At 39.0% G+C, this 17,747-nt stretch overlaps 1 protein-coding gene across 7 annotated transcripts in view; it reads left to right on the top strand.

The window, feature by feature from the left end:
* Positions 1–17,747, top strand: part of CEP170 (centrosomal protein 170) — a 118,665-nt gene that overhangs the window by 63,624 nt on the left and 37,294 nt on the right. For 6 of the 7 annotated variants that reach the window (XM_077761811.1, XM_077761812.1, XM_077761810.1 and 3 more), the window contains 3 exons: positions 2,825–3,301; positions 7,742–7,905; positions 8,092–8,385. In XM_077761811.1, coding sequence (XP_077617937.1) covers positions 2,825–3,301; positions 7,742–7,905; positions 8,092–8,385 — 935 coding nt within the window. The remainder of the gene's footprint in view (positions 1–2,824; positions 3,302–7,741; positions 7,906–8,091; positions 8,386–17,747) is intronic. The other variant, XM_077761813.1, reaches the window with a different exon arrangement.

Raw genomic sequence — 17,747 nt, 5'->3', positions numbered from 1 at the left:
TTGTCTTACTTCTGCCATCTCTCCGACTCTTACTTCTTGGTGCAGTATGTCTTACCTTAATTCTCACTTCAGATTTGCCACATGTATCTGAGCAAATACTAAAAAGACTCTGAATGAGTGACTTTTCTGTTAGTAAAGGTCATGAATAGGGGAGTATAGGCGTTATTGTATCTGTCTTGGTTTTTTTAGAGTTAGACTTTTTATTTTTTGTTTCCCTAATTCCTAGCTATGTTGGATAGTTGGGGAAAAGAGAGAGACTTTATTGTGTGCCTTCTTTGTGCCAGGCTCTGTTCTGAGTAATGTACATTATCTCACTTAATACTGGACCTCATTGGATCATGACAGTGGTCTCATGAATAGATACCATTATTTCTGATGAAAAAAATGAGAATTAAAGACTGACAGACACAGGGTTTATCAGATCATAACATGCTGCCTTTCCCCTCTTCTGTGCTACCTGACATTGCTAGGTAACTGATTTCTGGATAAGTTGTAGAAGTCTCAGTTTTCTAGTCCTTGTAGTAAAGATGTCTTTGAAGTAGAACTAAGAGGTGATAACCTTAAAAACAGTGATGTGCAGTTGATCTAGGCTGTTTTTATATATTATAATGTGAAAACATTTTGAAAGTATGTCAATATTAACCCCGTGAACTTTTCCTTCACAGTAAGGAAAATTAGGAAAATATTCCTTTAAATCATGAGTGACAAGTAGATGATAAGTGTTATACCCCTGGAGTAGCTTTTCATGGTTTTGGCTTTGCCACATCATTTTATTTAGGTATCTGGGTGGTGGTAGCAAGAAACTACCACCCTTTATCCCCCACCAGCATTATCCTGTTGCCAGAAGGATGAGCAAAGCAGAATAAATGACTGAGTGAATGTATACATGTGTATAGATGGAAAGATACATAGGTAAGATAGGTAGGTGTATAAGCCAGCTGTCCTATATGGAATCGACCAAGTACAATTCACTGTAACGAGCAAGAAGTAAGTCCGCATATGAAAAATTACGAATAACATTTATTTGTGAGTTCATTAATCTCTGGGAAGTGACTAATAACATTTTACTTCATGGAAGTTTTAAATGACAAGCCTTCAGAGTAAACAGAGGCTAAGCGGACATTTTTTTGTTAAGATAAAGATGAATCAACTCTGAAAGAAATTTTTAAGACATGACTTGAGGTTATTTAGTCTTGTTTAATCTCTTCTTCCAATTAGCATGTAAAATTTTTGCCTTGATGATTTATTTTCCGATGTACTGTTTTCATTTTCAGTTATAAGAAAAACGAAGTATACTTTGATATGAATAATTTTTATACTGAGAATTGTTTTTGTTACATACTCTGTTTACAACCTTCTGTGTAGTGTTTTGTTTTCTTTAGGGGGGTGTGGGGGGGGGACTGGAGGGCCTGAATGTCCACACATTCGATGACCGCAGTGTTGCCGTCTCGTTCTTACTACCTAAAAGCATCAGTTTGATGTTTGTTTATATTCAGAGAGTTCTGCCAAGAAATGAGTTCCAGCACCTGAAGAATCTCCTCAAGATGTAATATTCAAAAAGATGCTTCAAGAGGCCAAATACTACTTCACTTAATTAGGGAGTGATTGGAAACAACCTAGTCTCCCTGTATTTCCTTTCCTCCTGATAAATTACCTGCACATGGTTTTCCCATCAACCTGTTTAAAAATGGAATGCTTTCATGAGCTTTAGGGAAATGTTTTTCATTTGAACTCTTTACCATCTTAATAATGGATATGGTTCTTTTGCCTTCTTAAAAATGGAGCAACTTAATCTTTTTTATTTCTTTATCTAATTATTTTTTTGCATTTGCACTGTCTGATAACACACACTTACAAAAAATTTTCAGTGATCATTTTCATGTATATATTTTGTTTACTTATTTCATTTTCATATGTTATGTATAAATGCATTTATTTTTATGCCTTTATGTTTCTTTCTGAGACAGCAGCACAATAGTGACGGTATTCCAGCGTTGCTCATGTCTTCTGCCAACTCTGATTGTTTTGATCTGAGGTTTATAATTCAGCTTTCTTCCAAGGATTCTTGACACTTGTGCACATTCTGACACATGTATAGAAATGTATGTGAATTTTCTTCTGGACTTTTTGGCTGGCAACTAAATTTTCTATTTTTAACTTATTTCTTTCACACTGCTGCTTGGATCGCAGTGCCGCAAGCAATCCATGTTTTATCTTTAGTTATTCTTTCCTTCTTTACAAAATGTACCCATCTTCTCACAAGGATAGCACGTCAGTGTGTTATTTTTGTCATTGGAGAAGTAATGTTTCTAAGTGTCCTGGTGAAGAATGGTAAGTGGAATCATTACTTCTAGAACGTTGCTCACATAGTGACCTCACGTTTGTTTGTACCTTGTGCAGAAGCTGTACTTGGTGTTCATAGATATTTCATCCTCCTACTTGATAGGAAATTCATGTTTTTTCTATCAATATAAGATGTATGTGTTGAATGTACATCTCCATCTACATTTGATTTCATTTCTTTTACACTTGGATGATTTCTGGATCCAATTTGGAAAAAATACGACCTAGCCATGCAGGATCCATCTCTTAACTGCTCTGCTGCTCTTGGTCATTGCTGCTGCGTGTCTCGCATCTTCTGTTGGTAACGGAGTGCTATGTTTATAATCAACATTATTTCTCCTCTCTGACATTTGCCAGTTTTTCATCCAGACTCCGATCTGCCATCTGATTCTCATGGCATAATACAAATGACCATGATTATACTCCCTTCTGTGCTAGAAGCTCCCAAATATTTTGAATTTTCTCTTATTTTTTTCATTAGGGTGCAGCATAGATGTCAAGCAAGTTGAGGAACAGTCTGCAGCTGCAAGTGAAGAAGTACTTTTTCCTTTCTGTAGGGAACCAAGTTACTTTGAAATCCCTACCAAAGAATTCCAGCAGCCATCACAGATACCCGAGAGCACTATTCATGAAATCCCGACAAAAGACACACCAAGCGCCCATACGGCAGGTGCAGGGCATGCGTCATTTACCATTGAATTTGATGACAGTGCCCCAGGGAAGGTAACTATTAGAGACCATGTGACAAAGTTTGCTTCCGATCAGCGCCACAAGTCAAAGAAGTCTTCTCCCGGAACTCAAGACCTGCCAGGGATTCAGACAGGAATGATGGCACCAGAAAATAAGGTGGCCGACTGGCTAGCACAAAACAACCCTCCTCAGATGGTATGGGAAAGAACAGAAGAGGATTCCAAAAGTATTAAAAGTGATGTTCCAGTTTACTTGAAGAGGTTGAAAGGTAAAGTGAATTGATCATTTCAGAACTTGCTGTTTTGTGATAAAGAAAATTCAGTCTTCACAGTTACCAAACTACTGCTAGATTAAAAAAAAAAAACTATATGGTAGGAAACTTCAGCTTTTTCAAAGAGAACCAAGCCATATTACCTATGTCCACCTTACTCGTTGAAAATAGTCTTCCTTCATTTTCTTGCCAAAACCAGATGGGTTTTGTGAATTTATATTTAAGCCATTAAAAATATTTCTTTTTCCTATGGAAATAAAAGATTCATTCCATTCACCTGTGGAATTCCCTTAGAAGACCTTTCTCATCGTTTTCTTGACTTTAGGAAAAGATGTATTCAATTCTGTTCTTCTCTTGTGATGCTTCCAGCAAAATGTCAGTGTCTCGAATTTAAAAGAAATCTTAAGGCATTTGATAATGGGCCAGAAGTTCTATATTAGTAATATAGTCACAACAGGGTTTTTAAATGTTCATTTATTAATTTTGAGAGAGTGAGAGAGAGAGAATTCCAAGCAGGCTCCCACCCGGCCAGTGCAGAGCCTGATGTGGGCCCCCAACTCACTAACTCCTGAAATCAGGAGTTGGACATGTAAGTGACTGAGCCACCGAGGCGCCCCAGTGTTAATACAGTCACATTGTTAATAGAGTGTTTCAAGCTTTTCTTAGCGGTTACTCGTGAAACACAATTCTTGGCTTAGAGATACTGGGAGTTGAATTAAAAATGTTTTTGATATTAAAACTTATGAAACCACAATTGAGTGTTCATTTGTGAAGTAGTCCGTGTATGCGTTATTAGTATAACACTTGGCCAAAAGTAGTCAGATGTCTACTTGAGGGTATCAGCTGAATAATTTTTCCATTGTTTTACTAATTAAATATGTTTTAATTACTCTATCTTAATTTTATCTAATAAGCTCTCTTTAAGAGAAATGACTGCGTGCTAGTATGGCCATTTGGTTACTATACAAGGTGTTAATGAGCTTTAAAAAAATGCAAACTGAGGTCACCGTATCCCTAACACTTCCCTAACACTTCACCGGGGGACTTAAATACGTGGCAAGTACTCAGTAATCTGCATACACAATGAGTGCAGACTTCACTATCACTGATAAGACCAACCCTGGCTTAACCTGTACTTTGTGCCCTGGGATTTTGGTCCAGTAATGAAGAAACTACCTCTTCTGATTTGCTTCTAAGACATTTCAGGATAGTGAGGTGGTGTGATTACCTAATTCTTTGCTGGGACCTATTATTAAATCTAATTGTAATCCTAAGCAATTATCTGACATATATCCTCTTCATATGTGATTGTTATCTTTTGCTTCTACCAGATAACATTACATTCGTAACTGAGAACTGTATATGTACGTACAGGTGAAAGCTCACAAATAAAAGCTACCTACTGATAAACTGACCATTTGTAAGAATCGATAAATAGTACTGATATCCGAGTATAATATAAAAGGTAGCATAAACCTTGACAGCTCAGAAATGACATGGTCTTTCTCAAACTGCTTTTAATAAATGTACCAAAAATGAGAAAAGATTCTTTTAAAAGTTACCGTTTTAAAATACCTTTATCCCTTTATTAAAACTTTTTTTAGTCATCATAAACATTTTCTGTATTAGCAGTTATTTTTAAGCCATCATTTTTAGCCATTCTCTTCTTGATCAAACAAGGCTCATTTGTAAGCCTGATTCCAGACTGAGGCATTCATGCCTATAATCACACTGTATCTGTTATTAATGATTAGATATTTAAAAACTACCAGAAATCATACAGTCAAATTACTGTTGCCCCACAAAGTTGATTTATAGGTAGACGCATGTTATAGTATATTTCCACCGCTCAGAACCCTTCTTTTGGATTGGCCTTCAGACTGTTTTACAAACCATCCAAGAAAATGTCTTTGTGAATATAACTCAGTTATACTTAAAAACGACATTTGACTTTTTCCCAAAGTCAGATATACCATCATTAGACAAAGAATTTCCACAATGTAGGATGTTAAAAGTATATGCACAGACTTTAAATAAAGATAATTGTGGCAGATAGTAACAATATTACCTTAATTAGACTTCCAGCAATTACATGAATCAGTCTCAAAGTCTTGAAAGTAAGTAAAATAAAAGCAAAAATCTTTGCTCCTACAAGAGTAAAGTGCACGCGCTTTGGGACAGTGAAGAAAATCATGTTCACAAAGCCCATACACTTTTACCCTTTAGGAGAGTTGCAGCTTCTTTTGACCACAGCCTCTGACTTGGTACAGCTCACCTACCCTAAAAAGTACAGACTTCAGCCTGTGTAGGCGTGGTTCATGATAGACCAGACAGAGACTGGGAGAGGCGTTTCCCAGTGGCTTGTGGTGGTGTGGAGGGCACGGAGAAACCGCAGTTCTTACCACAGGTCTCACCTTGTGGAACCCCAAGAATACAAGAAGGAATAGCAATATTCCATGAAAGAAAACAGCTAATCCAGAAAGAGAAGTTTTAAACTGCAACTTAGAAAATACTGAAAGGACCTGACACCACTTAAGTGCCAATTTTACATGTTGGTACAAGAACGGAAGTCTTGTAAAGATGGTGTTTTCATGTTGTGTATGTGTGCGTTGTGGGTCATTTGGTCTTATTATGCTGAAAATTAGAGTTTAGTTATTTCTGGCTCTTAGAAACGGGATTCCTTTTCAGGGTAGCCAGTGCAACAATGAAGTAGATTGTAAATAGCATGCGTTCAGTGAGTTTTGGATTTGAAGTAGTGGTTTAGTTTGGTTTTGCATTCCATCTGCTCTCCCTGATTTCTTGCTTAACTAGCAGAGGGTAGGGATTCCATTAATTAAACACCTGTTTTGGGGTGGCTTTTTTTGTTCTTTTCAGATTGCATTTTGAATAATTGCTAATTGGAAGAAAGATTTTCACATTTGTTGTCATATCTAATGTTTATAGCATTCGTCAGTTTTGTCCTGCTGGGAAGTGCCTCCCTTCATGTTGGCTTTATTCTCTCTGTTGGTTTCCCTTGTGTGTTCCTTTTTCAAAACATTACCCTTACCTGTGTGCTTTTTCTAGCTGCTGAGTCGTCTCACACCTTTTATGTACATTTTTTACAAGTAGTCCTCTCGTGTTAAATCATTAGCACCATTTAGTAACTTCTAAGTTCAGTAAAACAAAACAAAAAAAACATCAGTATTAAAACTCCCCTTTCTCCTTTGGGCGTGTGCCCTGTGCCCCTCCCAGCCAGCGCATCGTCTGGTTCTGATCGTGTCGTCTGTTACCGCATCATCCAGCAGGTCTTCAGACTCGGGTTCGTAGCCCAGAGGAGCTTAAACTCAGACCTCGGACTGGAAGCACTTTCCTACTGATGAAGCCATGCTTTCAGACCCCTCCCTCGTTTGTGATCCATTCAGTCAAAAACATGTGTAGAAAAATGATTGACTTTCCAAAGAAATTATGCTATAATAATATAATTATCATTTGATAATTTCTTCTAATGTACTTACTTAAATCCTGAAAATTCTAAGTCATTGAAAACTAATTTCCATAATGTTTCACATTTAATCTCTAGTAGAACTATGAAGGGTAACAGAAAACCTGTTAGGAACCTAATGTTTCAAAATTCAAACATATTCTAACTTGACTATATGTTTTATAGAGAAGACAGATTTTTAGCTGGTTATATTTAGCACCATGCCATTTGCCCAGAAGGTGGTTAGATTTATATAGGATTTCATAGACTTTTGCTTTTCTGTGATAGGCCTTTAGCATGCTTTATTTAACTCTCTGAAGCCACCAGAGTTTAGAGCACAATGTCAATTTGCAGAAATTCTCATAGCTAGAAAGACACTTGTAAAGAAGTGTACAGTAATTGGTGGAAACTACAAATTTGTATCTTCATATTAAAATTTTGTATACTTTTTATTAAAAGTATGCTTTAGCTTTAGAAGTACTAAACATTGTCAAAATTTATCACATTTTGTGGCATTTGGTTTCTATTTTTCTGCGAAGTGATAAGCATCTCCGGAGGATTACTCTTTTTTCTCTTTTCCTCTCAGGCTAGAAGCAAATTTGTGGTTGCTAAAGGAGGTATAAGGTTTGGAGGCCGGATTAACTTTTCTTAATGTTACAAATACAGACTGCCTGCCACAGATGATACAGCATTGCTTATCTCTTAAGGCATTAGTGAATGATTAGAAAGTTAAAATTTGGAGAAAGAAAAGCAGTCCTGTTCATTTATTTATAAAGGACCTCATTGTTGGTTGAGAAAATTTGAATGTGAGCCTTGCCAGTTGGGAGAAGTTTGCAGAGGCTGTTACTGAAACGAACATATGACTTGGATTGACGGGGGGGAGGGGGCCAAAAACAAATGGCACTTTTGTAGATGCGTCTAATTTTCTACATGGCACCTTTTCCTTCCCTATTATGTGGTCTATTTTTTGTGTCCAGGAAATAAACACGACGATGGTACACAGAGCGATTCAGAGAATGCTGGGGCTCACAGGCGCTGTAGCAAGCGCGCGGCTCTGGAGGAACACTTACGGCGCCACCACTCCGAGCAGAAAAAGCTGCAGAAGGCCCAGGCCGCCGAGAAGCATCAAGACCAAGCTGTTGTAAGTCAAACTGCTTTTATGATTGCGTTCTTTGACGAAGACAATCCCAGAAAAAGAAGGTCCTACTCTTTTACTCAGAGTGTGGGAATCTTGTGTCAGGACACTGCTTATTCAACACCACATGCAAAACTTGAAAAAGCAAAATCTCCAACAGCAGATGCCAAAGTGGTTTCTTTGTCTTTCCAGACTAGCTCTTCGCATCACAGAGGGGGGCATGGTGTTCCCCATGGGAAATTGTTAAAACAGAAATCAGAGGAGCCATCGGTGTCCATTCCCTTCCTACAAACTGCATTATTGAGAAGTTCAGGGAGTCTTGGGCACAGACCAAGCCAGGAGATGGATAAAATGTTAAAAAATCAACCTACTTCTGCCACTTCTGAAAAGGATAATGATGATGACCAAAGTGACAAGGGTACTTATACCATTGAGTTAGAGAATCCCAACAGTGAGGAAGTGGAAGCAAGAAAAATGATTGACAAGGTAAATAATTGAAATTCGGGGATGGTGGTAGTTTTCGTTTGGTATATTTGACTGTTGGAAATTATTGGAGGGTCTGCATGAAATGTTCTCATGCGGTCAGTGGTCTGGGTACTTCAGGATTTTGTGAGGGAGCTGCAATGCTAACAGTAAAACCAGACTGCTTTCTGATTTTATTCTGCTGGTATTCTGAACTCGCCTGAGTTCCATGTGTAAAGTCCTTTACATTTATAAGCTGTTTGGACCTTTTTAAGGTTGTGTAAATATAAGATGGGATTTTAAAGCCGTGTACTTTGTGTGACTATTCTCACTCTGCATTTACATAAAAACGACAAAGCCAGGCCGCTCTGCCTCTGTCAGCATAAGCATAAATGTCAACTGGTTCTTCTTCACTGCACGTTTCCTGCCTACGGACTTCACATTAGAAACAGATAAAAGTGTCTATGTTTTAGTCAATTTTGTTCTTTGTCCTTATTTTCTTTTCTTAATTTCTGTGCACTGCTACCTTTGGAGATAGAAAAGAAGTGTATGGAAACAAAATCTGTTTCATTATGATACTCTGAATTCAGCCACTTACATGCATGCCCAGCCATGAGGATTATTTACATTTTAGATGTGTTCTTCGATGTTATTGGTTAATGTGTCTAATGATTGCACTGTTTGGTTTTAAAAGCAGTTTTTTCAGTTTTGCCTGTAGTTATGGAAAGTTGACTTTAGAACCAGCTGTTTGTTTTACCATCTAAGTTTGGTTAAATATTAACCTCTTTTTTAAGCTCTTGTTACTCAGAGTGATGCTTTAGCGTCCCCTAAGAGCCTGTTAGAAATCTCTAAGAATCTCAGCCCTCATCTAAATAGACTGAATCAGAATCTGCTTTAAAAGCAAGATCTCTGGGTGGTAATTCTTATGCATCTTAACTTTTGAGAGGCACTAGTTGAGATGATGACTTCACAGGGCTTTTAGGGAGTAGACATGGTACACCTTTGGGATGGAGGGAAATTACTAGAACTTAGGGTTACTTTTATATGCTTTGTCTTTGTTTACACTTTGGAGTGTTTTTTCTAGTGTATGCAATCTGTTATTACACTGATACACATACATAATTTCAGAGCATGCATATATTGAGGAACACATGCGCAGAGTTTTTTACTGTTGGAGTGTACGACTCCACAAACTTTCAGAGACCCATTAGCCTAAGAGAAATAAAGCAAGTAAGAAACAGGTGAATACAGTGAGTTTTCTGATTATATTAAAAGAAGTCTAAGGATACCTTGTTGCCACAGAAAATGACTCTTGGTGTCATTGGGAATTGATAGTGACATTTCTTTCAGATTATTTTAAAGTTCCCAATTTTCTGTCTGGCCACTGAAAACAAAGATATTGCTATCTCAAATATTGTCACAGGCAAGTAAAGGGATAGGATTTGAAAAGGAGAATAGTAAGAAGTTTTAAAACTCAGATTAATATTGATTTTATCCTATTATGCTTTTGTTAGGTTTATAGATATTCATAGGGATCAGTGTTTTCTCTATTAGGTTATTTTACGGTGTGGGGTTATATTTTAGTATTGAAGAACTTGAACACCCGCAGGCAGAGAGATCTGCGATTAAGTTAAACTCTGCGTGTACCAGATATGTGCCCTTGAGTAAACTAACCTCTTTGAACCTGCTTTTTTCTAAAATGGAAGAAAGTTCACCAGGTTTTATGAAAAGAATTCAGATATATAATTCAAATATACAGAATGCATATCATAATGTCTGTCTTCTAGTAGGACAGCTAAACACGTTAGCTGTGTTGTCACCCTTACCAGCAGCCTCCACATATGGATCTCTACACAAGGTACAGAGAAATCCTGGGAAGGTTTTTCAGCCTGAATGAGTCAAATCTAAAGCCCTGGGGGAAGTGCAAGGGAGCAGCCTGTCCAGGAGAGCAGAGAGCCAAAAAACAAGTCACTAGTACCTGTGAATTGTAGCAAACTGCTGGGTAGAGGGGGTGACCACAGAACCTAGGGGGCACCTGCTGCGTGTAATTATCATGAGCATTTTTTAATGGCGAACTATAAAGTAACACTATGAATAGAGAAAACCAAGATTTTAAAGCAGGAATCATTTAAGGGAGCAATGGTTCTCTGCGAATGGTCATTCCTAGTTTGTATAAACCAGAAAACAAAGCTGCCCATAACTGTAGGGAAGAGTCATTGCACTGTCTTGTGAATACCAAGAAAAAGAGCTGAGAGTTTACTTGTGCTTAAAGCCAGATGCCAAATTAGGTTAAAGTCAGACCCTGGGAAACAAAAGCAGGGAAGCAGGAGTCAGTGTCTGAAGAAGATGAAGTAACCTGCAAGTGTGGAGAAAACAGGGACCAGGCCTAGCCGGAAGTGTCCGGGAGGACGGGGGCACGGAAGTGCCCGGGAGGAATTAAACATGAATAAAACATGAATTAAAAACAGTAATGCTGAGTGCTTTGATAGACATAAGCTGTTGAAGGAAGGGTCCCAGTAGCTTCCAAGAGAAGATCTCGGATTAAATATCCCACCTTCAGAGAAGTTTTTAGCCAAGCAGTCTACAGAGACCTGCCTAGGCACTCACCATCAAGCCAGCCTGTTTCATTTTAATCGTAAGCTTTATCACTACTTACACTTTACTATTTATTCACCTCTCTGCTCCCCCAAGTACATGCACACACATGCATACACATGAATGTAAACTCATACACATGAATGGGAACCTAGTGCCTGGCATCTTATATGTCTTCGATATGGAATTTAATTGCCAACTGACCTCATTTTTAAGCAGGTGAAATCAGTTCCATAGCAGGCATGGTGACGTAGGGTTTTCCAGAAATATGGAGCAATCTGCTCCAAATACGGAGCGTGAGGGTGTGGAGGACTTGTTCAGAGGACCACTGTTACTTAGAGACATGAGATCAGACTCGATACTGAAGTCCCTTGAGTATCATAGTAAGGATTTTGGCTGTTTTAATGCTGGAGGAGAATCCCTGAGAACTCTTAAATAGGGCAGTGACATCTAATCATTGTCAGAAGTGTGAAGAATGGATTGGAAACAGAGAAGGCAATTAAAAAGCTGCTGATGTGTCCAGTAGTCAGTTGGATAGAAACATCTGAGTCTTAGATAAGAGATCTGGGCTAAAGTACTGAGTTGGGAAATATTAAGGAGTAGCTCAACCCAAAGTAATAGATGAGATTACATAGAATGTACGGAGCGGGAGGAGACAAAGTATGAAGTTCTTAGCAACACCAACATTGTTAGACAAACAGAATAAGAGTGAACAAAGGAGGCTGAAAAGTATCGAACAGAGGAGACAGAGAGAACCAAGAGAAAATAGCCGATTGGAATCAAGCAGTAAGCCACAGTATCACATGGTACAGCATTGAATGCCTTTTCAGTTTTTCCCCAAAATACATCATATGCATACACATGAACAGGTATAATTTAGGAGAAGTTGCATGTGGTTAAAATAGGACCTCTTTAAAGAAATTACCAAGCTGAAATATCATATCTTTGCTTTTCTGTACTGGTTGTGGTCAAAAGGTACTGAAATATCCCCTTCCCAAACCCCAGGTTATGGGTTTATAGGATTTGGGGTCATGTTGTTGTGTGGCTGTCAGTAGGTAGCCTTATTTTCTGCATTGTCCCCAAATTCACTTCTTTTATAACACGAATGCCTGTTGTTTATAAAGACCTCTTAAGTTTTATGTCTAAGCTTACCTGGAGATGCGCTAAATAAGAAAATGCTGTTCACTGCCTGGACGAAAGGTAACTGTCCTCCCCAGTAATGATAGCCTCCCAGCCCTCCCTCCTCTGGCCTCCCTCCGGGGTCTAGAAAACCCATCATAGTAATCAGTTTCTTCTTCCCTCTCCTTCATCGAAACAGACCCCGCTGAGGGAAGAGGAGGATGTTATCAGGGCCATTTCTTAGTCTTCCAAGCAAAGGGAGAAAAACTTGAAGTGAGAACAGAAAGCTAAATATTAAATTAACAAAAAAAAAATTGGTCATTATAGATGGCTTGAGGTGCTCTCTTGAGGAAAGTAGTTCCCATAAAATCCCTGCCTTGAGTTTTGATTCCTGTCCATGTATCCCCCAAAATGCCTCTTATTAGCATATTCTCTTCTCTCACGGGCCTTGCATCTACTGGTGCTGTTCTGCAGGCCACAGGTGGTAGGATAGAATCCAGAACCAAGAAAACTATAACACGGCTGGAAACACAGGATGAAGAATATCTACAGCCCAAGGAAAGTCAGTGCTGAGAATCCGAATCCAGCTGTAAGCAGTGTGGCATGGGGATATTACAAAGCCTGAAGTCCACAGCAAGATTTTAGATTAGATCCAAGTCAGAGCCAGGGGAACCCTGATAAACCCGAGTCAAAGTCTTGGGTGACAGAGCCGGACAGAGCAGAGAAAGGCCCCCTGTCCCAGGCGCCCTCAGACACAGGGTCAGCTGTGCGTGGGAACTAAAGACTAGGAGAGCAACTCGGAGCCTGCAGGAGGGAGAGAAGACCTTCATAACAGGCAGCGTTTTGATTTGGACTCAGCATTTGCTTCTAGTTGGTGCCAATCCAGAAACAATCTGAGTTCATGGGCCAAAGTAAACAGCAGTTCGTAGCCAGCAAATTCTGAGGGCTTCGTTTTTCTTCCTCTTACACTACTCTTTCTTGCCCTCTTTCTGCTGATTTTTTTTTTTAATCTTTATCACCAGGACTGACTTTTGGTCACTGTGATTACTGCTCCTCTCCCCTTGTCAGCTCCCCTTCGTAGCCCTCCTTAGGTCCAGGGTCCCCTCTCCTGAGCTGCACCACCAAACCCTCAGCTTTCTTCCTCAGCCAGACGCTTAGCATTTACTAGGCTTTCCCCCTTTCCTTCCTGTGTTATGTGAACTCCTGATTTTCCTGCTTCCGGTGCTTGCACCTAAAGTGCTTTTGCACACCTAGCTCCTTCTCCTAATTCACTCTCAGGGGCTTTCTCTCCCACCCTGTCCCACGAAGCCCCGCCATTCATCTCTGCTCTCTCTGTATCACATCACCATGTTTCATTTTCCTTCTTGCACTCGCCTCTAGCTAGTTGATTTTCTGCCTTTTCTTTCTAGAATGACCCTATTTGTCAGTTCCCTTCTGTATTTCTTGTGCTTATTAGAACAGTGCCTGGCACATAGCAGACACTCAGTCTCTTCTTAATGGATGAGGAAAAATACTTTGTGATGTGCTTTTTAATTTTTCTCAGTATTTGTATGTGGTTAGCTATAGATAAGCTACTTTATTTAATGCATTTGTAGATTGGTTGCACCCAGCCAGTCCTCCACAAATGGGTTTCCCTATATTTTTTTTATTTGCTGAAAGTAGTTTGTATCTTGATCCTAACATAACTTGTTAAAATGTGTCATTTAAAACCTTGTTGTATCATTTAAAACCTTGTGTGTGTTACAAGCTTAACTTTGTCAGTAGGAAAGCTGAAGAATATAAGTTGTATCAGAAGAAATACGTGTGTTTAAGTCTTAGGGGAATTGCCTTGATTAGAAGGAGCCTGGAGATGCCTTTACGTTTCTAGCAATACCACACTAACAGCACTTGAAAATCTGCTTGGCAAGGAAGAGGCAAGATTGTCATTGATGAATACCCATGTCTTAGGCATGGAAGGAAGGAATGCATGTCAAGGAAATGAGCCAGAAAGAGAGAAATTGGACATTTTAAGTGTAGAAGCATGAGATTAGACCTGAGCATAATTTGAGGATTCAAGAGAAGGAGCTGATAGATGTTAGCAGTGCTGGGAAGGGAAGAGGTTGTGGATAGAACACTCCTAGGGAATGGGAAGAGTCAAGGACCACGGGGTAGGGCAGGGAGAGGGCATGTTTTTACACAGACAGGAGTAAAAAGGAAGAGGATCAAACTAGATGGTGACTTATTTTTAACCCTGTGGAAAAATTCACATAACCTTCACCATTTTAGCCATTTAAAGTGTGTATTTCATTGGCTGTTAGTACATTCACAGAGTTGTGCCAGCCACCAGCACTGTCTGATTCCAGGGCATTTTCGTCACCCCCCTAAAAGAGATGCCATCCCCATTCTGTTTCCCCCAGCCCCTGGCAGCCACTAATCTAGTTTCTGTGTCTGTGGATTTACTTCTTCCGGGCCTCCCATATACAGGGAATCCTAGAATACGCCACCTTTTGTGAAGGCTTTATGTGGCTGCTTTTACAAGCATAGTGTCTTCAGGGCTCATGCATCACGTAGCACGTATCACTGTTTCATTCCTTCTCATGACTGATACACCACTGTGTGGATCTGCCACATTTTACCTACCCATTCATCTGCTGAAGCGCATTTGGGCTCTTTCCACCTTTTGGCTATTGTGAATAATCCTGCTGTGGACATGCGTGTACACGTTTGTGTACCATGATGAATTATAACAGGTCTCTCTTAACCCCATTCTGAGCTCTTTTTTCCTGAAATTTTAAATGAATTTTAAATTTAAAAGTTGATTACAAATATGTCCTAAAAATCACAGTGCTATAAACATTTAGAGCCATTTATTCTGTTGATTTTTTTAAAGTTTTTCTTTCTAAAACTGACATTCGATTTTTATGGAAAATTACATGTTTGAAGAAATTCTCCTATCAAGTCATTCTGGTTTTGTTCCCTGATGTTAGAAGCTAGGATTCGGCATAGTTCTTAGTATCAAGTGATTTTCATGGGAACCTTTGCTGTTGACTTGAACTGGTAGAGATCCTGCTCTCCCCCCACCTAGGAGGTCCTTGCTCATTTAGGAGAGGGTTGTCCTGTCACCTGAGGGTGAGACTTGACACCTGAATCAGCATACTAATGCAGTACTCTTGCTCAGTTGCTAACTTAAAATAAGCCCACAAAAGCTTGATATTTAACCTAACATTGTGTTTCTTATTCTGTGGAAAGTTGAAATCTGAATTTCAACTGATTTGGAAAAATTTTTAATAAACTAAGAACTATTGCTGTTTAGTTAACATTTTGCTCTGGATTTGTACCTATTACTATATTTACATGCCCAAGCCTTCCCCTGCGTCCACACCTTTTCACACTGGTCTCTGCTCTGTCACAATAAGCACAGCTCCTTATGTGATGTTACCAAATGTAATTTGACCTCCTTTATGAGTATTTAGTAGGTAGGATATTTACCCCCATGAAAATTGACCCCTCTGCCTCTGGTTTGTTAATACCATTATTTCTGCTCCCACCAACTCTCCAGTTTCAAGATTAGAAACTGGACATTTTCTGGACAGTTGGAGCTTTTAAATAATAATGACACTGATGATAACATGCTAGTGAAAAAACCAAGCTCAGAGTTTTCCCAGGCTTCATTTGTATTGCACATACTAGTCCTTTATCATCTAGAGAATATTTCATTTCTTTACATTTAAAACTAAAGAGCTTACAGAAACTTTCTTTTTAACTACAGAGTGCCCCTGCATGGCTCAGGTGACAGTCTCCCTTTTTATTTATTTATTTATTTTTTAAGTCTTTTTGTATTAGACTTAAGCTCCTTGAGTGCAAGGGTTGAGTTAAGTATATTTTTGAAGCCCCTGTGGTGGGTAGCTCAGTAGCCTATAAATAGTAAGAACCATACCTCAGTCATAGTTTGTTAAAATTATTTAGAGTAGTTATACTAAGATATAGATGTGAAATCCCAGGGTGAGATATCAAATATCACATGCATACATTCAAAGGAAAAGAGTTAAAGACCTGTTTCATAATGCGAGAAGCGGAATAGCCAGGGAAGTGCCATCTTTTTACCCTCGACCTACCCTTTAGGGAGAGGCCACAGGTCACTCCCTAAAATAGAGATGGATCTGCCTGGGTCAAGGCACGTAGAGGCGTGAGCATTCTCCACCCTTGACATGAATGAGTTCTCTTTAAACATCTCCCAGATCCACAGAGCTCAGACAGTGCAAGTTGGAAAAGAAAATTTTTCTTACCATCTATTTCTCCTTCCTTTTGCCTCCATCTGGAAGAATTAGAAACTAACAACCTTTGGTGTGGAGGGCCCTGCTTCACAATTAGGCATCTGATCTTTCTCCTTTCCTCACTTTAAAAAAAGTCCCTAGCTGAATGAGAGAACCAGATTTTGTACATACCAGGTTGGGGAGTGTGATCGAGCCGAGAAAAGGAAGAGAAACAGGAGCCTGGTTAACATATACTGTGTTCGAAGTACCTTTGAGCCATCTGTGAGGAGAGATGGCAGGAGAACATCTGTCTGTAGTTGGAAATTGAAGAGAAGCCTTGGTTGGATGTGGATGAAATCACCTAGGGACAAAGTCTACAACGAAACGAGAAAATCTAGCAAGCTTGGTCTCAAGTTTGGTCCAACTGTTGGATCACCTGTCAGATTATATGTACTTCTTGAAATGTGAAAACTTTAATCGCTTTAAAGTACACAGACACAGCGTGTTTATGTCCTCTTTGTTTTCACAAGCGGGGATGTGTTCGTACCTAGACACAAAAAGGATGCTTTAGGTAGATTTCAAGCTGGGCTAATCGTTGCTCCCATTAATTTTTCAGAACACTCAAAAATAACAGGAATTTTGAAGGCTTCTTTACCCAGGCAGTAGTGCTTCAGCCCTATTACTTGCTTGGGCACAAATAATGAGTTAACTTCTCCGACGGATGTGTGTATAGCTGTCTCAGATGCTTTACAAGGAATCTGTGGAAAGTCATCTCAGTGTTCTTTCTGCACAATGTCAGCCCCTCTTTCCCTGGAAGTGTGACTCTTTGTGTGTATGTCTTTTGTTGTCGTTTCAAAATAGCGTCATAGTGATTTGGAGAGATTATGATTTGTTTGAAACTTGTGGTGCTTCAGTGTTTGAGGAAAACGAGTTTTGGAAGTCCATTTTGAGTGTGAAGTGTCTAACTGAATATCACCAAGTCAGAAAATCCCCTGAGGTCCTTTATAAGTTAATGTGCCAGAGAGATACTGTATGTACACACTCACATGTGGGCGTTTTTATCTTTTACTTCCAAACTTGAGTTAGACTTTTTTCCTAGTAGTCATAAAAAGAAGGAAATAAATTTCCATAAATTTGATGTTCAATGACAAGTTAGAAGAAATTTTTTAATTTTCTTGTTAGATAGTCCTAAATAACTGAAGTAGCTCTAATTTGCTTTCTTTACACGTGGGACTAGAGGCAGAGCACATGGAACAGTATACACGGTATTTTTACTGTTGTTGTTGTTGTTGTTGTTGAACTTACTAATTCTGATGTTTAACAAAATGAAACAGGTTTTTTTTCCTTCTGTAAACTACTGTGTATTATTAAAATCCATATTTGATTTAAAGTTAGTAATACACAGTTTGCTTCTAAAGCAAAGGTAATTTGAATATTGAG

The sequence above is a fragment of the Crocuta crocuta genome, unplaced genomic scaffold (assembly GCF_008692635.1).
Source record: "Crocuta crocuta isolate KB4526 unplaced genomic scaffold, BGI_CrCroc_1.0 scaffold243, whole genome shotgun sequence".
Classification (NCBI taxonomy): domain Eukaryota; kingdom Metazoa; phylum Chordata; class Mammalia; order Carnivora; family Hyaenidae; genus Crocuta; species Crocuta crocuta.
This window is presented reverse-complemented; position numbering and strand designations above follow the sequence as displayed.